At 50.2% G+C, this 18,078-nt stretch overlaps 1 protein-coding gene across 1 annotated transcript in view; it reads left to right on the forward strand.

Moving 5' to 3' along the window:
• Positions 1–18,078, forward strand: part of KIF26B (kinesin family member 26B) — a 412,901-nt gene that overhangs the window by 150,197 nt on the left and 244,626 nt on the right. The window contains exon 3 of the mRNA XM_082702352.1: positions 11,222–11,758. Coding sequence (XP_082558478.1) covers positions 11,222–11,758 — 537 coding nt within the window. The remainder of the gene's footprint in view (positions 1–11,221; positions 11,759–18,078) is intronic.

The raw sequence follows: 18,078 nt of genomic DNA on the forward strand, positions 1-18,078 counted from the left end.
TAGAATGTGGCCGTGTGCGTGTGGCGGATACGCCTGAACCGTTCATTTCTTCTAGCTCGCTATCAGCATGGAAGGTCTGAATCCAGGCCGCGCCGTGTTTCTTAAAAAGTGCTCAAATTTTATTGGAATCTGTACTCAAAATCAAAGTTAAAATCTGTTTTTCAGTGAGTCCTCTGATCTCATTCTCCCGTTGCTCCTTCCCCTTTCAAGTTACCTAGGACATACGTGGGTGCGGTTTTGCAGGCTTATCCCCCTGTTGGAGCACACAGATCGCTGGGTGCACTGGCCTGCAACTTCCTGGTGGTCCCGGGGAGGCAGGTGGGAGGAGGGGGCGGGGTCTTCTCCCCCCTCCTGGAGCGCTCACTCCCTGTCCGTCTCCTCTGTGCTGCTTTCCCTGCTCTACCCCCCATAGTCGTGTCCCTCACTTCCTCCAGGAGAGATGAACTTGTGAGCATGTGTGCGTATGTGTGTTGTGTGTAGTGTAGTGTGTGAGTATACGTGTGGTGTTTGGTGTGTGAATGTGTATGTTTGGTGTGTAGGGGTGTGTGTGGTGTGTGTGTGGTATGGGTGCATGGTTGTGTGTGGTGTCATGTGCGTATGTATGCGTGCATGGTGGTGTGTGTGTAGTTTGTATATAGTGTGTATGAGTGCATATGTGGTGGGCTATGAGTATGAGTGTGTATGGTGTGTGTGGTGCATGTGCATGTTGGTGTGGTGTGGTGTGTGTGAGCATGGGAGTATATGGTATGGTTGTGAGTTTGTATGAATGTGTATGTGTGTGGTGTGTGTGTGTGATATAAGTGTGTGGTGGTATGGTGTGATGTGTGTGTGTGTTCATGGATGGTGGTGTGGTGTGTGCATGTGAGCGCCTGTGATGTGTGTATGTGATGTGTGTGTGGTAAGTGTGTGTGCAGTGCGGTGTGTGTGGTGTGGAGAGGGGCGTGTGGCCCCTTTGCTACTCCGGCTGCTTTCCTCCAGTCTTGGCTCTGCCCTCCCCACGGAGGTGTCCGTGTTCTCTCGGGATGACCACACCAGAGGTCTGGGCGGTGGACTCACGTTCTCACTTTCCGATACGATTCGTCACGCAGGTGGGTAACATACATGGAGTGACTGATTCAAATCTGTCTTTTATGGGGCTTACAAATTAAAAAGGCTTCTTTAAAAATTCAAAGATTAAAAGAAAATAAAAATAAAAATGCGAAGGTCAGTGAGCACTTTAGCCAGAGAGCTGTTGAAGTCGAGGCTCCCGTGTGCTGGGCCGACTGATGGAGCACACACCCCCCCACCCACCTTCCCGGTCACCCCGGTCCGGCGGCGTCTGAACTGTGGGCGGGGACGGCGTCTCCGGAGGGACGGACAGGTGGGGGAAGCCCCTCTTGTCCATGGTCCCTGCCACCTGCCATGCTCAACGCTGTTTCCGGGACGCTTTGCTCAGCTCTGTGAATTTCCAGTAGCCATCCGCAGGGAAGGAAGAAGGGTAAGACGGATTGCTGGTGATCCTGGACGGATCCAGCCCACCCCAGAGAAGCAAGCGGCTGCCTGCAGAGGGATGGAGACACCCTGGACCCCCAAGCTGAGACCCCACAACTGGGTCTTGGGGTGGGCCGGCCCAGAGGCATGTCCTGTCATCTATGTGTACTAAGGGTGGAAACAACCACGTGCCACTTGGGCCCCGGCCTTGAAGGGTCTACTGCAGCCGGGGGCACATGGGGCCAAAGCCTTGGTGTCTCCTCCCAGCAAAACCTAGCCAGCTCCGAGCCTGGCACGTGGTCTGTGCCACATCCATGTGGGTTCTGCAGGGACAGCGAAATCTCTGTCTTCTCTCTAATTGCATCAAATGACATCTTCGAGATGGGTTTCTCATCACAGTGTTGGTTTTCGCTGTCCCAGAGGGAAACTGCAAACTTAACGATGATATGAAATCTGGGCAGAGGCCTGAGGCCATTTCAGAGTGAGAGCAGCCGTGGCAGTGTCGGCAGCAACCCGGGCCAGGTGGTCAGGCTGTTGACCTCAGGCTTCGTGAGCAGCCACTGAGGCCGCGAAGCAGATGGACGGTTTCACGGGCACAGGACGTGGATCCCCCAACAGCCCTTCCCACCATGCTCCCGTGAATGGCTGGTGGCCCTGTAAGCAGCAGAAGGGGGCAGTGGCGCGTGTACCCCCATAGAAGGGTGGCGGGGGGCTGGGGCCTGCTCTCCACCGGCGCACGGGGGTCTGTGCCCACTCGTGGCAGCATCCACGGCCCGCCGTGGCGGTCAGCCACGACCGAGCGGTCACCACGTGACGAGACCGTGCTTTTGAGATTTGGGGGACTCCACACCTCAGTGAGTGTGGGACAGAAGCCGGATTTGCTTCTGGATTTAGAAGCATCTTTGCCCCGCATCCATTCCCAGGACAGTCGGGAGAGGGCGCAGGCCCTGCCCTCAGCCTCAACACAGCTGCCCCGGGGACTGGGCCATTCTGGGTATGTGAGTCTTTTCACAAATATTTTGATTTTTACCATCATCCTTGGCCTCTACCCACTAGCCCCCTCCCAGCTGTGACCACGATGACAATTTTTGGTCTTTGCAGATGTCCTCCAGGGGTTGAGAGCCCCTGGAGTCAGGGAGAGAATTTTGCTGTGTGCCCGTAGTCTCGGGGCTCCGTCCCACAAACCATTTATCGTTGTCTTGGATTATTGTGTAGAAAAAGCAGCGGTCCCCAGCACCAAGCTTTCTGCGGTTCGTAAGGCGGAGTGGAGAGCTCCTGCCTGAAGGCCTCAGCGAGGGTGGGCTGCTTGAAAGGGACGGACAGCAACCTGCAGAGGAATGGAGACACCCTGGACCCCTATCCGCCTGTTCCTCTGCTTCCCTCATTCCGTCTCACTTCCCATCCGCTCATGAAAGCGTCCCCCAGAGTCACCCGGAAGCCTTGCTAAGATGCAGATTCCAGAACCCCCGAAATCCTCACACAGGATCCAGAGGATCTAAGAGAGGTCCCGGGATCTGCGAGTTACAGCTTGGGGAAGGGACAGGAGGCCAGGTCATGCAGGCCGGGTGCACAGACTGTGACTTGGCTCTGAGGGGAGTCGGGCAGGCCAGGGAGGCCTGTAGTCAAGGAATGTCAACACCGGATTTAAGACTTCAACGGGTCCCCTGGCTGCTGTCTCGAGGAGACTCCAGGGGCAAGAGTAGAACTTACCATTACTATTAAAATCATGGCATGCTTTCTGCGCCCTTGGAATTTGCCATGATTATGGAGATAGAACACGTCCAGCGCTAAGTAACAAGGAAGTGTCCGCCAAGTGATTCGGGTAACTCAAATCGGAGAAGTGCGTCGGAGGTCAGCGGGGAGAAGACATCCCTTCTGAGAGTTGGGTTTCGTGCCCAAGTTGGGTCTTACACTGGACGAACAGGGTTTTTTTTTGTTTGTTTGCTTTACCTTTATGGGGCTATAATTGGCTTTCAGTAAACCATACACATCTAAAGTGTGTGATTTGATGCACTTGGCCACATGTATAGACCATGGGACCACTGCCGCCATCGTGGAATCTCCATCACCCCCACAAGTTTTCTCGTATTTACAAGGCAGGCTGGGAGTTATCACGAGGGCAGGGGCTGGAGCAAAGGCCCAGAGGCAGGGAAATGCAAGGGCTTCTCTGGACAGAAATACACCTGCCCTGAGTATGCAGGAGGGTCGTATGGGAATCCCCGAGACAGGTGTCTGACAAGACAACTTGAAGCAGATTACTCAGGGCTGGAAACACAGGCATCACAAGGGTTAGGACCCAGGGGGACCAGCAGAGATATTTAAGCGTGTTGTCGAGTATCGTGAAATTCCATCTTTTTGTTGAAATTCCGTCTTTTAAGAACACCAATCTCAAATTGTAGGTACTTTATTTTTCTGTAGTGAGTCCAAAAAGCATCACCAAGTACATTTCTGCAGCATTTCTCGCATCCAAAGTCCATTAAAAGAAAAAGAAACATCAGGCAATTTCATAATTAGGTAATTAACAGAATCCTTAAGAGCATTAAACTAACACAACTACTTAGGGATTGAAAAAAAAAAAAATCCAGTGCCCCTGGATGGTACGTTGTAGCCCACACATGACAAATACATCTAATGCAAATGGACTTCAAGAGTTCAAAGTTAGAATTCAAGTGCACCACACATGCATGAAGCCTTCATCAGTGCTTCGTATCTGTGGAGTCCTGGGCTTTCGTTTTGTGTCAGGTTGAACGAGAACCTTGTAGCTCTGGGCAAAATGTAGGTAAGTATTCAGTGAGCATCTACACTCCGTCCTAAGGCCTTGAACTGTTTGTGAACAGATCCTCTTCCCCAGGGCCCCGAGTAGCCTGGAGGGCCAGATTTTCAGGTTCGGAGGTAGTTAGACTAAGGCAAAACCATCTTCCTCTTTCTCTGCCTCCTGGGTTGAGGTGGAGACACCAGTCTTGGATTCTACTTGAACATTCCCACAGAGCACCTTCAGGGGCACTGCCCCCCTCCTGGGGGAGAGGTGAGGAGTTCTTCTCAGTGGGGCAACATTGTATCGTCGGTTCCATTGTCAGATTGTTTCACCTCCCAGCCCAGAGAAGAAGGCTGGGAAGCACCAGTATGCTCTGTGCTCAAGAATTCCACAGACCCCTTCTTACTTTGGTTCCTTTTAAGAGGACCTCGACTTACGCGAATGTGAAAGATGCTAACTGAAGACCGTATGTCCTCATCTTTGTCATGTCCTCAACTCTTAATTCCAAAGGTGTTTGCTAAATCCTCCTTGGTGAAAGGAAGCCCCGAGATCATTGTCACCATATTGCCATCATCATCATCATCACCTGAAGGACTAAATTCATAAATGCGACGTGTGGTATTAGATACTGAGAAGTATGACACTGACGCTAATGACTACTTGGGTGGCTCAGTTGGTGAGGCCCCTGCCTTTAGTTCGGGTCATGATCCCGGGGTCCTGGGATCGAGTCCCGCATCAGGCTCTCTGCTCAGTGAGGAGTCTGCTTCTCCCTCTGCCACTCTTCCTGCTTGTGCTCTCTCTCTCTCTGATGAGTAAATAAATAAAAATCTACAAACAAAATAATAATTACTGCCTTCACTTAACATTTTCCAAGGACTGGGACAGTGTACCCCACATTTCACACATATGACTGCAACTAATCCTTGCTCAATAAAACAGGGACAATTCTCAGTTCCCGTTTTTACATTTAGGGAGACTGAAGATTGGGGAGGGATTTTTCATAGCTCTGAAATGGTAAACCAGGGGCCCAAACCTTGCATGCTTGTAAGGGAACGTTTCCAAGAGCATGGACAAACCCTGTCCATTCCATTGAGTCACAGAAGATGAGACATGGGGATTAAAAAAGACTGCGGTCTTAATGGAGACACCATACCTATTCTTTCAAGCAACCCGTGAACTCTTCTTAATCGTATTAAGTTCTAATTTAAAAGCTCCCTTTTGTTTTGAAGCAGAAGGGTCTTACGAGCTGCAATGCTTTTCTGCAGTTGCTGCAGGCAGCCGTGTGAATTGCATGCCTGCACCCAGCAGCCTCCCGTGGGCACCGCAGTCATTTCCACCCAAGCCGGCCCCCCCCCCCCCGCCCCTGCATCTCCCTGCCCTAATGCTGAGCCAGACTGCTTCGGCTGGGCGCAGTCACTACATCCCAGGTTAATCTGGTTTCTTATGTAGAACAGCTTTGGTCTGACAATGTTTCTTCCCTCGGGTTTTTTTTTTTTTTTTTTTGGTCTCTTTGAGCTCATTACCAGCATGCCTTCACGTTCATGCTTGCTCACATGCTAGGATCTGTGTCCGCGTGTGATCGTCATTACCGAGTGGAGTGCCGGTGGCTTGCAAAGCAGACGAGGAAGGGAGATGACAAGCCTTGTGTTCAGATGGCCCCAGGGGCCGGAGGGAGGTTTCATGGTAACGGTAACGAAGCCAGTATGCTGGCTGCCCGAGATGTCAGGGCTAGCCTCTGTCCCTGCTGTGGTTGTCTTTTTGGCTTTGGCTTTCAGGCCTCACCTGAAAGGATGTCGAATGATCGCACTCCTTGTGAGCTCTCTTCCACACCCCTCTGCCTCCCTCCCTCTCGCAAGCCCCTAACTTTGCAGAACAAGCCTTGTGTCCTTGTGCCAAACACAGGGGACCATTCGGACCCTCTTCAGCTTGCATGATGTTAGTGAGAACAGCAGCCCCTGCGAAGGGGGTCACTCCTCACCACGCAGGGCAGTGAGATGTCATCACTTGACATCACAGTCTGATTTCCCTGGAAGCCTTCCCTCGAGGGTAGTCTGATGCTCTCTTTGGGGGTCTGGGGGACTCTGTGATCAACAGGAGTAGAGAACATGATGTTTAGCGGCTGGTCACTTGCTCCAGGCAGATTCAACAAGAGGGCTGGACGAGTGAGTCTCACTTGGGAAGGACTGCGGGTCATCAGGCCCGGATGCATGAACTTGATGTATGGAAAGTGAGGTGAGCAGGTTGGGGGCCTGGTGAGCACAGGGGGACCACATCACCCTGAGAAAGAAGTTACACCCACTAGTCAGCATTGGGGGTACATCCTTAGATTTTAGATATTTAAATTCTCCTTTCTGCCCCTGGCTAATTAGGATGTGGTCAGATTATCTTGCTGTTTCTCCTTCTGAAATTACCAAGGTCTGGGCAAAAAAAAATAGAACCACTTCTTTGGGGGGCATGTGAGTCCAAATATTTGAATATTGAGCTAGGTAGGAATGAGAGTGTGTGTTTTCTTGGTTCAGACGCCGCTGAGGTCTCCTATCTGCGGGTTTGCAAACCTTCCATTTTGCTGTTTCCCTTCAAAAAAAAAAAAAGGATCATTAACATGGGCATGTCCCCTTTGGGGACAGACCCGCTGTGAAGAGCACAGATTCTTGAGAAAGAAAGAACACTGATGAGGAATGTGTCGGGAGGGGAGGAGGCGGCGGGAGCACAACCTCTCGCTGGAAAGATTCTAAGGAGTTCAGTGAAGGTAAAATCCATTGATCTTCTGGGAAGCTGCCTGCAGTTCTCAGAGTCCTACTCGCCATCCCGGGCCTCCTGGGACAGCGTTTACGGAGGAAGAAAGTTTTAAGAACAAAGTGGAAAGAAACTGCCTTTGAAGTACAGCTTTAAATCTGGACAAGCTTGTCACGAGGGGCCTCTGGAAAAAGAAACCAGGAGCAAACAAGACCGGGAATTTGTATGACACATGTTAGACACTGACTCCAGCCCTCGCCTCCCTCCCAGACCCAGAGGCTTCGGAGGAACACCGTCAAAGTACGCTTCTGGCTAAAATTACATCGAAAAAACCCACACCCCTGTCCTCGAAAGTGGCGTTAGCATTTATGGTGGAGCAGAGGATGAAATGGGGCAGAAAGCGATGAGGATCCTTAGCACATGGTCTGCTTCGGTAGTAATTCCTGCGTCCTTGCTCCGGGCCCACGGTGGGTCTGTGCTCTCGGGAGCAGCCCCGACTCATGTGCCGAAAGCCAGCACTGCGCCCCACCCCGCTCTTGGACAATAAGCGTGCCATGTGCTTCCCCGGGGGGTCCAGCCCTGCTACCCCAGGGTGTCCTGCCGATCTGGGCTACTCCTTTATGTAGGTTTCCCTTGTTTTTCTGCTGATGAGCTGGCCCGATGGTAAAACAAACAAAACCTAAAAATCTTTGCATATAAACATTACTTTTCTGGCAACTTAGGAAAAACAGTGAGAGATTGTGTATTGAGGTAAGAGAAGGAGGATATAGTCTAATAGTTGAAGGGAGAGTCAGGTCAAAGGAGGGCATCCGGATCATGGTGGACACACACGAGGCTTTTGAACCAGGTAGAACAATACGGTTGGAAAAATCTAATTAAACATTGGGTCTGGAAGAATTGTCTAATAGGCAAGTAGCTCACTTAGACAAAATAAACGAGAGGTGGGCCCAGACCAACTTTGTTACTTGGCTGTTTCTGCCTTGCTTGGGTTATTTTCATTCACTGATTTATTTCACAAATACTTTTCCAGCCCTACCTTGGGGGGGTGTGAATTAAAGATGGAAAGAAAGATTATTTCCTCTCAAGGAGCTGACGGCGGTCTAGTAGAGAGAGACCTACAAACAGAAACCACAGACGTGAGGTCTAGAGTGTAAGTATAGGAAAGCAGATACCACTAGAGCTGCCTTTTAGTAAAATTTTTTTTGGGGGGGGGGCAGTTTCAAGGTCAAGGTTAGAATCGGGGAGATCACAGTGATGTGAGAAGTGCTAACAGCTTTATTATGGCAGGAGGCATGGAGCGGAAGGACAGGCACGGGCTTTTAGAAGGTACCATCGGCCTTCTAGATTTCCAGCTTGGACGCCAGAAGGGATAAGGATACTATTTAAACTTTGATGGTAACTGTTGGGATACAAATAGGTTTAGGGGCAAATAAAATTAATTTTGATTTGTCAGTGTGAAGAGTATTTCTCTGGGAGACGTTTTCCAGGAAGGCATGAGATGTAAGGCTCAGAATTCTGGAGAAAGCCCAGCGAGGACAGGGAGAGAGAATTCATAGTCACTGGGGTATCGATTGCTCTTGAAGGCCATGGGCTCGGATGCCATTTCCTGGGGAAGAGAGAGTTTGTTGTAATTTCTTAGAACAGTCTGTTAGAAGTTGGAGGTGCTTAGGGGATGTGGCGGGATGGTCCTTTCTCCAAAATGCCCTTGGAAAAGTTAAAGGAGCCATAAAGTGGTCAGAAAACCATCTTACTGGATTTTCTGTGTTCCTTTCCAGCAGTCAGGGATGGGGGGCAGAGGCAGGTCTGAACATGACCTTCACTGTCCCTTAACCCTCCTTCTAAACATGACCAGGATCCTCGGTGTTTTCTTGAATTCATGGGGGATGTGGAGGGCAAATAACTTCTGTTATTTCTGAGAGGGAGAATGTTTTGGGTGCAGAACCCTTAAACTTAAAAGTCCAAGTTGAAAATGACGTAGAATGTGGGAATAAGTAATTGACCTTTGAAACAGCTAAAGGCTGAAATACGGTGTCGCCGTTAAAAATCACATTTTCTTTTTTTCTTTTTTTAAAGATTTTATTTATTTATTTGACAGAGAGATCACAAGTAGGCAGAGAGGCAGGCAGAGAGAGGAGGAAGCAGGCTCCCTGCTGAGCAGAGAGCCTGATGCGGGACTCGATCCCAGGACCCTGAGATCATGACCTGAGCCGAAGGCAGCGGCTTAACCCACTGAGCCACCCAGGCGCCCTAAAAATCACATTTTCAAATGATATTTATCTATAAGGGAAAATTCTTGTTATGTAGTATTATATGAAAACAGAAGAGACATGGGGGCATCTAGGGGGCTCAGTCAGCTGAGCATCTGCCTTCCGCTTGGGTCATGATCTTGGGGTCCTGGGATCGAGCCCCACATTGGATTCCCTGCTCAGCGGGGAGCTTGCTTCTCTCTCTCCCTGTGCCCCTTGGCCTGCCTGTGCTCTCTCTCTCTCTCTGTCTCTCAAATAAGTAAATACAGTCTTTTAAAAACAAAAAGAGAAAGCAGGAAACTCTAACTTGGCATATGAAGGCTCAAATAAATTTCTTTTGAATAAATGAACATTTCCTAGATTGACAAGGTGAAAACTTTATGTGCAAAAACATATGAGTCCAGGGATGAATATGACTCTTCATGAGCTAATGGTCGAGAAGTCTGGGTGTCGTTCAAGCTTTTAACCCTTCTGGAGCTCAGTTTCCTTATCTGAAAACAGAGGTGACGGTCTGCTCGAACGTGGTCCGCGAGGGGCCCGTTTGGATGCCACACGCTTTGAGTTGCACTGTGACTCTGGGCAAAGCAGCTGTCAGCGAGAAGGACACCACAAGACAGGTCTCATACGGTTCGCATCACTTGCTCAACCAGACTTGATCAACCTTGACCTCCTATTATTTCCCATCATTTTATCCGGCTGTCTTGAGTTTCTGTCCCGCAAGCCACTCCTTGCTGCTGCTGTGTGAAGAGACCTCTTGATTTATTAATCAATTAATCAGGGCACACTGAGGAGCTCTTCAGGGTAGTTAAACAGGCAAAACAAAATGCTGCGGCCCGTAATCAAGACAGATCCTAATTGCGAACAGCCCTCCCACTGTGGGTCTTTCAGCCAACCCCGGCCACCCCATAAACGCTGACAGTAGGTTTCAGAAGAGCAGGTTTCCTTCTAATGCCCTAGAGGAAAACAAGCCTAGAGATGAGTCGCATCCATTATTTGCCTCTCAGAAGTTTGATCAGGCCCCCAAGGTGGCATACGGCTCTGTCCCTATAATACACAGAACTACTCTCTTGTTCCAATTTCGCCACAACCAGGGTCACAGAGCTGGAAGGACCTCACAAGGAGAGGCCATGGCCTTGTGTGACGGGTGATGGTCTCAGTGAGGCTACGTAGCTTGTCCCAAGGTCACACAGCTAATTAGTAGCAGAGCTGGAACTAGAATATCCAAATATTCTGGTAACCAGTTGATCCTCCTAGGGTATGTTTCTCTGCAAAGATTCAGTTTCTGATTTCTCTTAGATGAGGGTTTCTGAACTAATGAATTTGAATCATCGTTGTAGATGAAGTTTATGGGGAACGGTATCTTGGACTGATTGCCAAGGAGACAATTTTCTTTGAGTTGGTCCGGGTATCAGACTCCATGTATCTAAGCTTGCCATGAGCAAATGGTAATCAGTGAATCTTCAGGCTTGCGAGGCTGCGGGGTCTCTGGTCCAGAATCTGTTCCGTTTGGTTTTCTTCCAGTGGCACTTAGCACACAGTACTAATGAGGCCAAGACTTTCTTAGAATAGAATCTCCATCAATCTCCAGTTCCATGGGTCACAGGGAGCCAGGGACCCCATGCTTTGGTCCAGAACAACTGCACTCCCCCCTCACACCTGCACAAACATTTGTGTCTTCTTAGTGAACACCTTGGGGAGGGACAGGTACTGCTGTAATTCCTTAGCGGACGCAAGAAGAAGAATCCAGTATGTTCTTATTTGACCATCCTGGTGAGGAGGAGGCTTAGAGATCGTTTTTAAAAGTTTTTCCTTAATGTCTGCACATCATGATCTTATATCCATCACCTGTGTTTGTCCACCAGAGGCTGCCCTGGCAGTCTGGCTGCTCGTTTCTGTTGGCTGTCTACCAGACAGTCCCACTCTGACTTCATCTAGGGCCTCGCTCTTGTGTGAATTGCGCTTCCCGGCCTTGAGTGATAGGTTCTCCTGTTTTTTTCTCTTGTGTGTTCTCTAGGACCCTGCTTTCTCGGCTGTGATTCACGACAAGCTCCAAGTCCCCAACACCATCCGGAAGGCTTGGAATGACAAGGACAATCGCTGTGACGTTTGTGCTACGCACCTGAACCAGCTGAAGCAGGAGGCCATCCAGATGGTGCTGACCTTGGAGCAGGCAGCGGGCAGCGAGCATTATGATGGCTCCCCTGGCTCGCCCCCGCCGCTCTCCAACATCCCCACCCTGGTGGGACCCCGGCACGTGGGTGGGCTCCAGCAGCCCAGAGAGTGGGCCTTTGTGCCTGCCCCCTATGCCTCCTCCAACTACACAGCCTTTGTCAACAACAGGCATAGCAGCAAACCCAACAGTCTTGGGGTCAGCAATGGGGCCGAGAAGAAGAGTGGGTCCCCAACCCACCAGGCCAAGGTCAGCCTCCAGATGGCCACCAGTCCCAGCAATGGAAACATCCTCAACTCAGTGGCCATTCAGGCTCACCAGTACCTGGACGGCACCTGGTCCCTGTCGAGGACCAACGGGGTCACCCTGTACCCATACCAGGTAAGTGGCCTCTGAACAAATTAGAGTAAGTTGGGTTGGAGTCAAAACAGAGACATGGCAGCACTTCCTGCCTTTGTCCATTTCCTTCTGGGAACTTCCCAACTCAGAGCCTAATGTCCCCAGGCGACCCCGCTGGACATAGCTATATAAAGAGAAAATATCTGAGGGACCAGTGATCCCTCTAGCTCTCTGCTTCAACTGTGTGGACCTTCCAGAAGAGGTGTGGACTCCCTTCCTAACCTCTTTCGCTTTGATGGACCAGAACCCTTTTCTCTTTGCAACTCACTTGAAATACGGTTGGGATGACATTACCAAAAGTGTCTTCCCATTTTCTTATTATCTCTTTGCAGTTATTGAAATGAGCACAAAGTCCCAAGTTTCCCTAAAGAAATGAGAGCAGGTCCTAAATCTGCCAAGGAATCTTAAAAAAAAAAAAATTGCCTTGATTTCTCTTGGGTGAGTTTTCTGTTGGATAAGGGTTGGGTTTACCATATGTGTCTGTGTCCCCTGCACTGGGTATGTGGGAAGCCGCGGAAAGCATTGAGAGTTGCTGTGGCATGGAGAGGTGGCCATGGTCATGGACTGTGCTAGTCAGGGAGGCTAGCTGGGGTGGAACAGATGATCTCAGGGTATTTCTTACACATGTTCCTGCTGTGCTGGGTGTTTGCTGCATGATCTTCTACTCCTCTCCGTGTCGCCATTTTCCAGAGGCCTCAGAGTCTGCCACCAGTTCTTGCACAAGAGGCCAAGAAACGAGGGAAGCAGAGAGATTGTGGAGAATCTCACGGGGGGACGTGGGAGCGAAGAGGGGAGCCCAGCCTGGCAGGGGCACAGGGCACTTCCAGCTGCATTCCTATAGCTGGAGTCCAGGGGTTTGGCCTCCCTTTCCCACTGGGGAGGCTGGGAAAGCCGGTCTGTCCATGTGTCCGGGACAGAAGGGAAGCAAGTTGAGCAAACACGACATGGTTTTTGTTACAAGCGGCAACGATATGGGGAAGCATAAAGGTAGGTAAATGCGGCTGATGATCCAACTCCTGGTGACTTTTCTAGAGCACAGCTGGCTACTCTTGATCTGTGAAGGAGTGTGGGCAGCCTGGATCGGTGTCTCGAGAAGTTAGCATTCTTGGTTTGCCCACCACGTTCATTACCGGGTGGGTGCTTTGGAGTTTACGAAATGCAGCGTACACGTCCTTTTCTGTAACCTCACAGTAGGACCGTGGGTGGGAAGGACAGATGTAGCATCTTCCTTTTGTGGACAGGGAAATCGAGGTACCTGCGGCCCTGTAGTCGGTAAGAGAGCCAGCACCAGCTTGCCCCTGCTTTGGGGAGAGGCTTCCATTTCTCAGCAGCTCCCGACTTTACCACCATATCCCAGAACAGTCTTCGATCAACCTCTTCCCCAGAACTGGCTCCTTTTCAGGCGTGGCATACCAAAGAAAACCATCCTATCCTGACCTCCAGGGGCCCACCTGCCCCTTTCCTTTTGGCTGGAATGTTCTGGGCCGTGGTATAAATCTGGCAATAGGCCAACAGCACCCCGACAGGGCTTCCCAGTCCAATGCTGGACCATAACCGTCCCGGACCTGAATTCCCTTGCCCCCTTCCGTTGCTGAATCACATGCCTTCTCTGCTTGAGATTTTAAATACTTTATTTTGGAAACTACAAAAAGTCAGAAGGTTACTGTAAAATCACAAACAAAATATACAAAAAAGTCCAAGTTAGACTTTAAAAGTCAACCACACCCAGAAATAGACTCTCTAACAGTGGGTGCCTGTCCTCCTAGTATTTTAAGGGAGCAGCGTTTATGAAATGGCGATGTTGTTTAATTCTGTCATCTGCTTTCCGCTTAATACACTGGGTGCATTTTCCCGTGCCATTAAATAGTTTCCTAAAATATGACCCTTAATGGTAGCATAATACGCCCTTATATAAATACGATCCATTATCTGAGCATGGCCCGATTTATACAACCAAGCGCCAATTACTAGCGTTTAGGTTTTCGCTGCTATAAATAAAACGCTCCCGGACGCATTCTTCTCCCCAGGTCGTGTTTTCCACACCTCCCGGGCTGTGCTAGCCACGTACTCGTGTTACTCAGACAACTCATGTTTCACCTCCCCGGGGCCCCGGGGCCCTTGAAACATAGATCCGGTGTTAGCTGGAAGACCCAGCCAGCACCCGGCACGAATGAGCAGGGACAGAGGGACTGGGTGCTGGCGACCTCCTGTGAAAGGGTCGGAGTGCTGGGCAGGTTAGGATGGGTGGGGGGCGGGAGCGGGGCCCATGAAGCTGCCGTCTACACTCAGGTTCAAGGATTATGGGTGCATTTCTGTCATCTGTGCTCTGATTCTTTCTGCTTCTCCTCTCTTCCCTCCACCTCTGATGAGAGAGAATCTCTGGGACAGTAACAAAGGTGTATTAGCCTCTAATCAAGCCCGGGCGCTCTGCGGGCTGTTGGTGGGGCTCCTGCCTTGGGTCCTGGGGCCCTCAGGGGATAAGGCAGGTGAACCGCTCGGTGTGTGCCAGGGAGGTGAAGGCAGGGGTGCATCCCAGCTTGCTCTGAGAGTGCACAGAAGGGCTTGCGGTCCAGCCCGCAGCCAAGGGCGGGTTGCTGTGGTCTAGAGGTGATTCCCACGAGCTACCCATTTGAGATTTTCCTGGGTACGTTGGATGGCTCCCCTCCAACTCCAGGACAGACTGATTCATGCCTTTCCCCCGGGTTGATAAAGGGATCTAAGGGAATCTATCTGGGATAAAGCCGTTCGGTGCCTGGCTGCAAATCAGCATCCCGGTGTCGTGACTGTGTCATCCCGATGCCCTGGGCGGGGTGACCTGGGTCTGGCCAGACTGAACGTCTCCTGCTGTGCACATCTCCCTGCAGGAAATACCCTTCAGCTCACAGTCTAGCTAGCTCAGCAGAGACGGTTGACTGCCCTGAAAGCTGACCTCACTTTTCCTGCCCACCCGCACTCCCACTCCCCTCCCCACGGAGCGGACAGCCCTCTGGACTGGTGCCAGAGCCGTTCTCTGGGCAGAGAAGCATCTAGGCTTTGTTGCCGCTGACAGTTCTGCTCCACACCCACGGACCCGGGGCCTGCGGAAATGAGGGAGAGGAGGACGCTGACCGTCTGCCATTTCAGTGCAGGGAGCACGACAGAGACGGGGACAGGCTTCCCAACAGTGACGGGGAATCCTTCACATGTGTCTGACAGAGGTCCCTCAAACTCCTCCAGCCCCCGGTAACCCACCGTCTTCAAGAAGCAACCTTCAATTTCCTGGAAAGACTTTCTTCGATGAGCTTGTAGACAGTTAACAGTCTATATATTTAATAGGGGAAGCAGAAAATATTCTAGAACCTTCCATGGACCACCTGGGTTTTAACTTTACAAAGACATGACTTCATAACTTCATCTTTTTGAACGGCAGCTGCTTTTGCCTGACTTCTCTTCATTTTGGTAAATAAGTGCAGGAAAGACTGTATCCTCATCACGCTCGGAAACAAAAGAATGTTTGGATTCCAGTGCAGAATCACAGAGTCCAGCAGAACGGTCACCGTCTTTGGCATCACGGTGGGAATCTGGAGACCCTCTAACCAAGGGATCAAGTCCATGGCTCCAACACTCATTGAACTTCAGCTTAGTGACTTAACATCTTTTTTTTTTTTTTTTTTAAGATTTTATTCATTTATTTGACAGAGAGAGATTACAAGTAGGCAGAGAGGCAGGCAGAGAGAGAGGAGGAAGCAGGCTCCCTGCTGAGCAGAGAGCCCGATGCGGGGCTCGATCCCAGGACCCTGAGATCATGACCTGAGCCGAAGGCAGCGGCTTAACCCACTGAGCCACCCAGGCGCCCCAGTAACTTAACATCTTAATTTATTTCCTTACCTATGGAACCCCTACCCTGTTAGGTGGTTGGATAGCAGAGTTAAAAATAGGAAAATATTTTATGAACCATACGGCAGGGATACCAGCATCAGTGATCTATTCAAATCCCCTCATTCGCCAGAAGAGAAGACTGCCGATGAGAGATAACACATTCTTTGTTCAGAGTTTCCGGAATCTTGGTTGGATCCCTTTGGCTAGATTACAGACTCACGGAGAACACGGATGCTTTTTGTTCTTATGTCCCTCGCAGCAACTAACACATGCAAAAAGGGCTGCTCCTTAAAGAAAATGTTGCTCTTGGGGGAACAGTAATGGAGCTTCTCGTGATCAGCCCTAGGTTCAGGAAAACATTCCAGGCAAAAGACCTATCCAGACCCCAAGATTTTTGGTGGAAACCAACCGGTTAATTGACATCAAGCAAATCTTTAACCTGAAATATCTTAATGATATTCAATAAATTCTCAGATGCTGTGCAAAGAATCCGGGGGGCATTTGATGTCACACTCAATGTAGGTGCATTCGAAGAGACAGAAGAATTTTATTTCAAGACACTCCGATAAAGAGGACGTGCCAAGAAAATCTTAAGGTGATCTTAGATTAATACATGAGTTGTAAATCCATAACAGATTATTCATGTGATGAAGTATTTGCCATGCATTCCTTGAGTCAAAGGAATATGTCTTTGGTAAAAATTATCCTGCTTTCTCAAAAAGCATCCATTGGAATTGATGTCAGACAATGGTAGACTGAGCTCTGGCTGAAGTCGATGTGGGATTACCTCTATTATATCTCTAGAAATTGATCATGCCTTGTAAGCTCAGGCGTTATTGGAATCTACATTTTAGGTCATGGGCAAGAGGAGTGCAAAGTGACACCAGCCTAGAAGGGAGTCAAGGTCTGCTGAGCCTAAGACCTCTACAATCCTCTTTGCCAGAAGCCTTGGGAGGATGTGGGGCTGGTCTGTCTGCTTGCTTGCTTGCTTGCTTGCTCTCTTTCTCCCTTCCTCCCTTCCTGTTCTTTTCTTTTCTCTTTTCTTTTCTTTCTTTTTTATTTGAGAGAGAGTGTGGGCAGGGGGAGCAGCAGGCAGAGGCAGAGGGAAAAGCAGACTCCCCGCTGAGCAGGGAGCCTGACTCGGGGCTCGATCCCAGAACCCCAAGATCATGACCTGAGCTACATGCAGATGCTTATCAGACTGAGGCACCCAGGCATCCTGGTGTTTTTACAGAGGACTTCCCTGTGCCTCTGCAAGAGGAAAGCAAGTTTCTGCTCGCTAGGACCCTAGGACTCAGAGGCTTTCCTTCTGAAGCGTTCATGGAAACCAGGAGCCCATGTTCTCGCGTAGCTGAGCCTGGGGGCGGAGGTGGACCAGTGCTCCTTCCTGCTGAGCCTCTTCCTGCAGGCCAGTGGGGCGCAGCTCTGTAGCCAGTCGGGAGCAGAGGATTCTCATTCATGTTCTTTACCCACCCTAAACTACGCACAACACCCTGCTCGGGCTCACCCTGCTGTCCACTAGCTGCCCATTTCTTGCTCCTTCTGCCCAGCGAGGGCAATAGCGTGAGATGTCACCGTTTGGCAAATTCTGACATCAGAACGATTTTTTTAAAAACATGCTAGGTTTTTGTTTCCGCCTGTTTATAGATGGTCAGAGCGGTATTACTTATCTTTATGCTTTCTGACAAACGGCACACAAAAAAGGAAGCTGTTTGTATATTCAGTCGTGGACGGAGAGTTTCTGAAGGCCATGAGCTCAGGGTGGCATTCTAAGAAGGTCGTCCTGTCTCCTGGATGTGGGCAGGGGTGTGGTCTGAAGCAAACACCCAGAAGGTCAGCAGGAAATTTCCAAAACTGCTCTCTTACTTGGTGACATACGCGGGATGCGTCCCCCCGCCCCCCAAGATGTTCACATCCTAATACCTAGAAAAGGAAGTTTGTGGATATATTCCCTTACATAGGAAGGGGGGTTTGGCAGATATGATGACATTAAGGATTTGGGGGGAGGTCGCTCTGGATTATCAGGGTGGGTCCAATGTTACAGCAAAGGTCCTTGTAAGGAGGAGGAAGGACGAACAGAGCCAGAGCGATTTAGGGACAGAAGAGAGAGCTTCGATGAACCACTAGTCCCTGAGCCACAGCGCAGACCAAGTGAATCAGAAGATGTGGGGACAGCACCCAGGCCTGGGTTTGAGCTGCTGGGGGTCAAGAACCCCAGCTATAAAGAACAGTTCAGGGGCGCCTGGGTGGCTCAGTGGGTTAAGCCTCTGCCTTTGGCTCAGGTCATGATCTCAGGGTCCTGGGATCAAGTCCCTGCATCGGGCTCTCTGCTTGGCAGGGAGCCTGCTTCCTCCTCTCTCCTCTCTCTCTGCCTGCCTCTCTGCCTGCTTGGTCTCTCTCTGTCAAATAAATAAATAAAATCTTTAAAAAAAAAAAAAAAAGAA

Source organism: Mustela nivalis (genome assembly GCF_964662115.1).
Source record: "Mustela nivalis genome assembly, chromosome: 16".
Lineage (NCBI taxonomy): Eukaryota > Metazoa > Chordata > Mammalia > Carnivora > Mustelidae > Mustela > Mustela nivalis.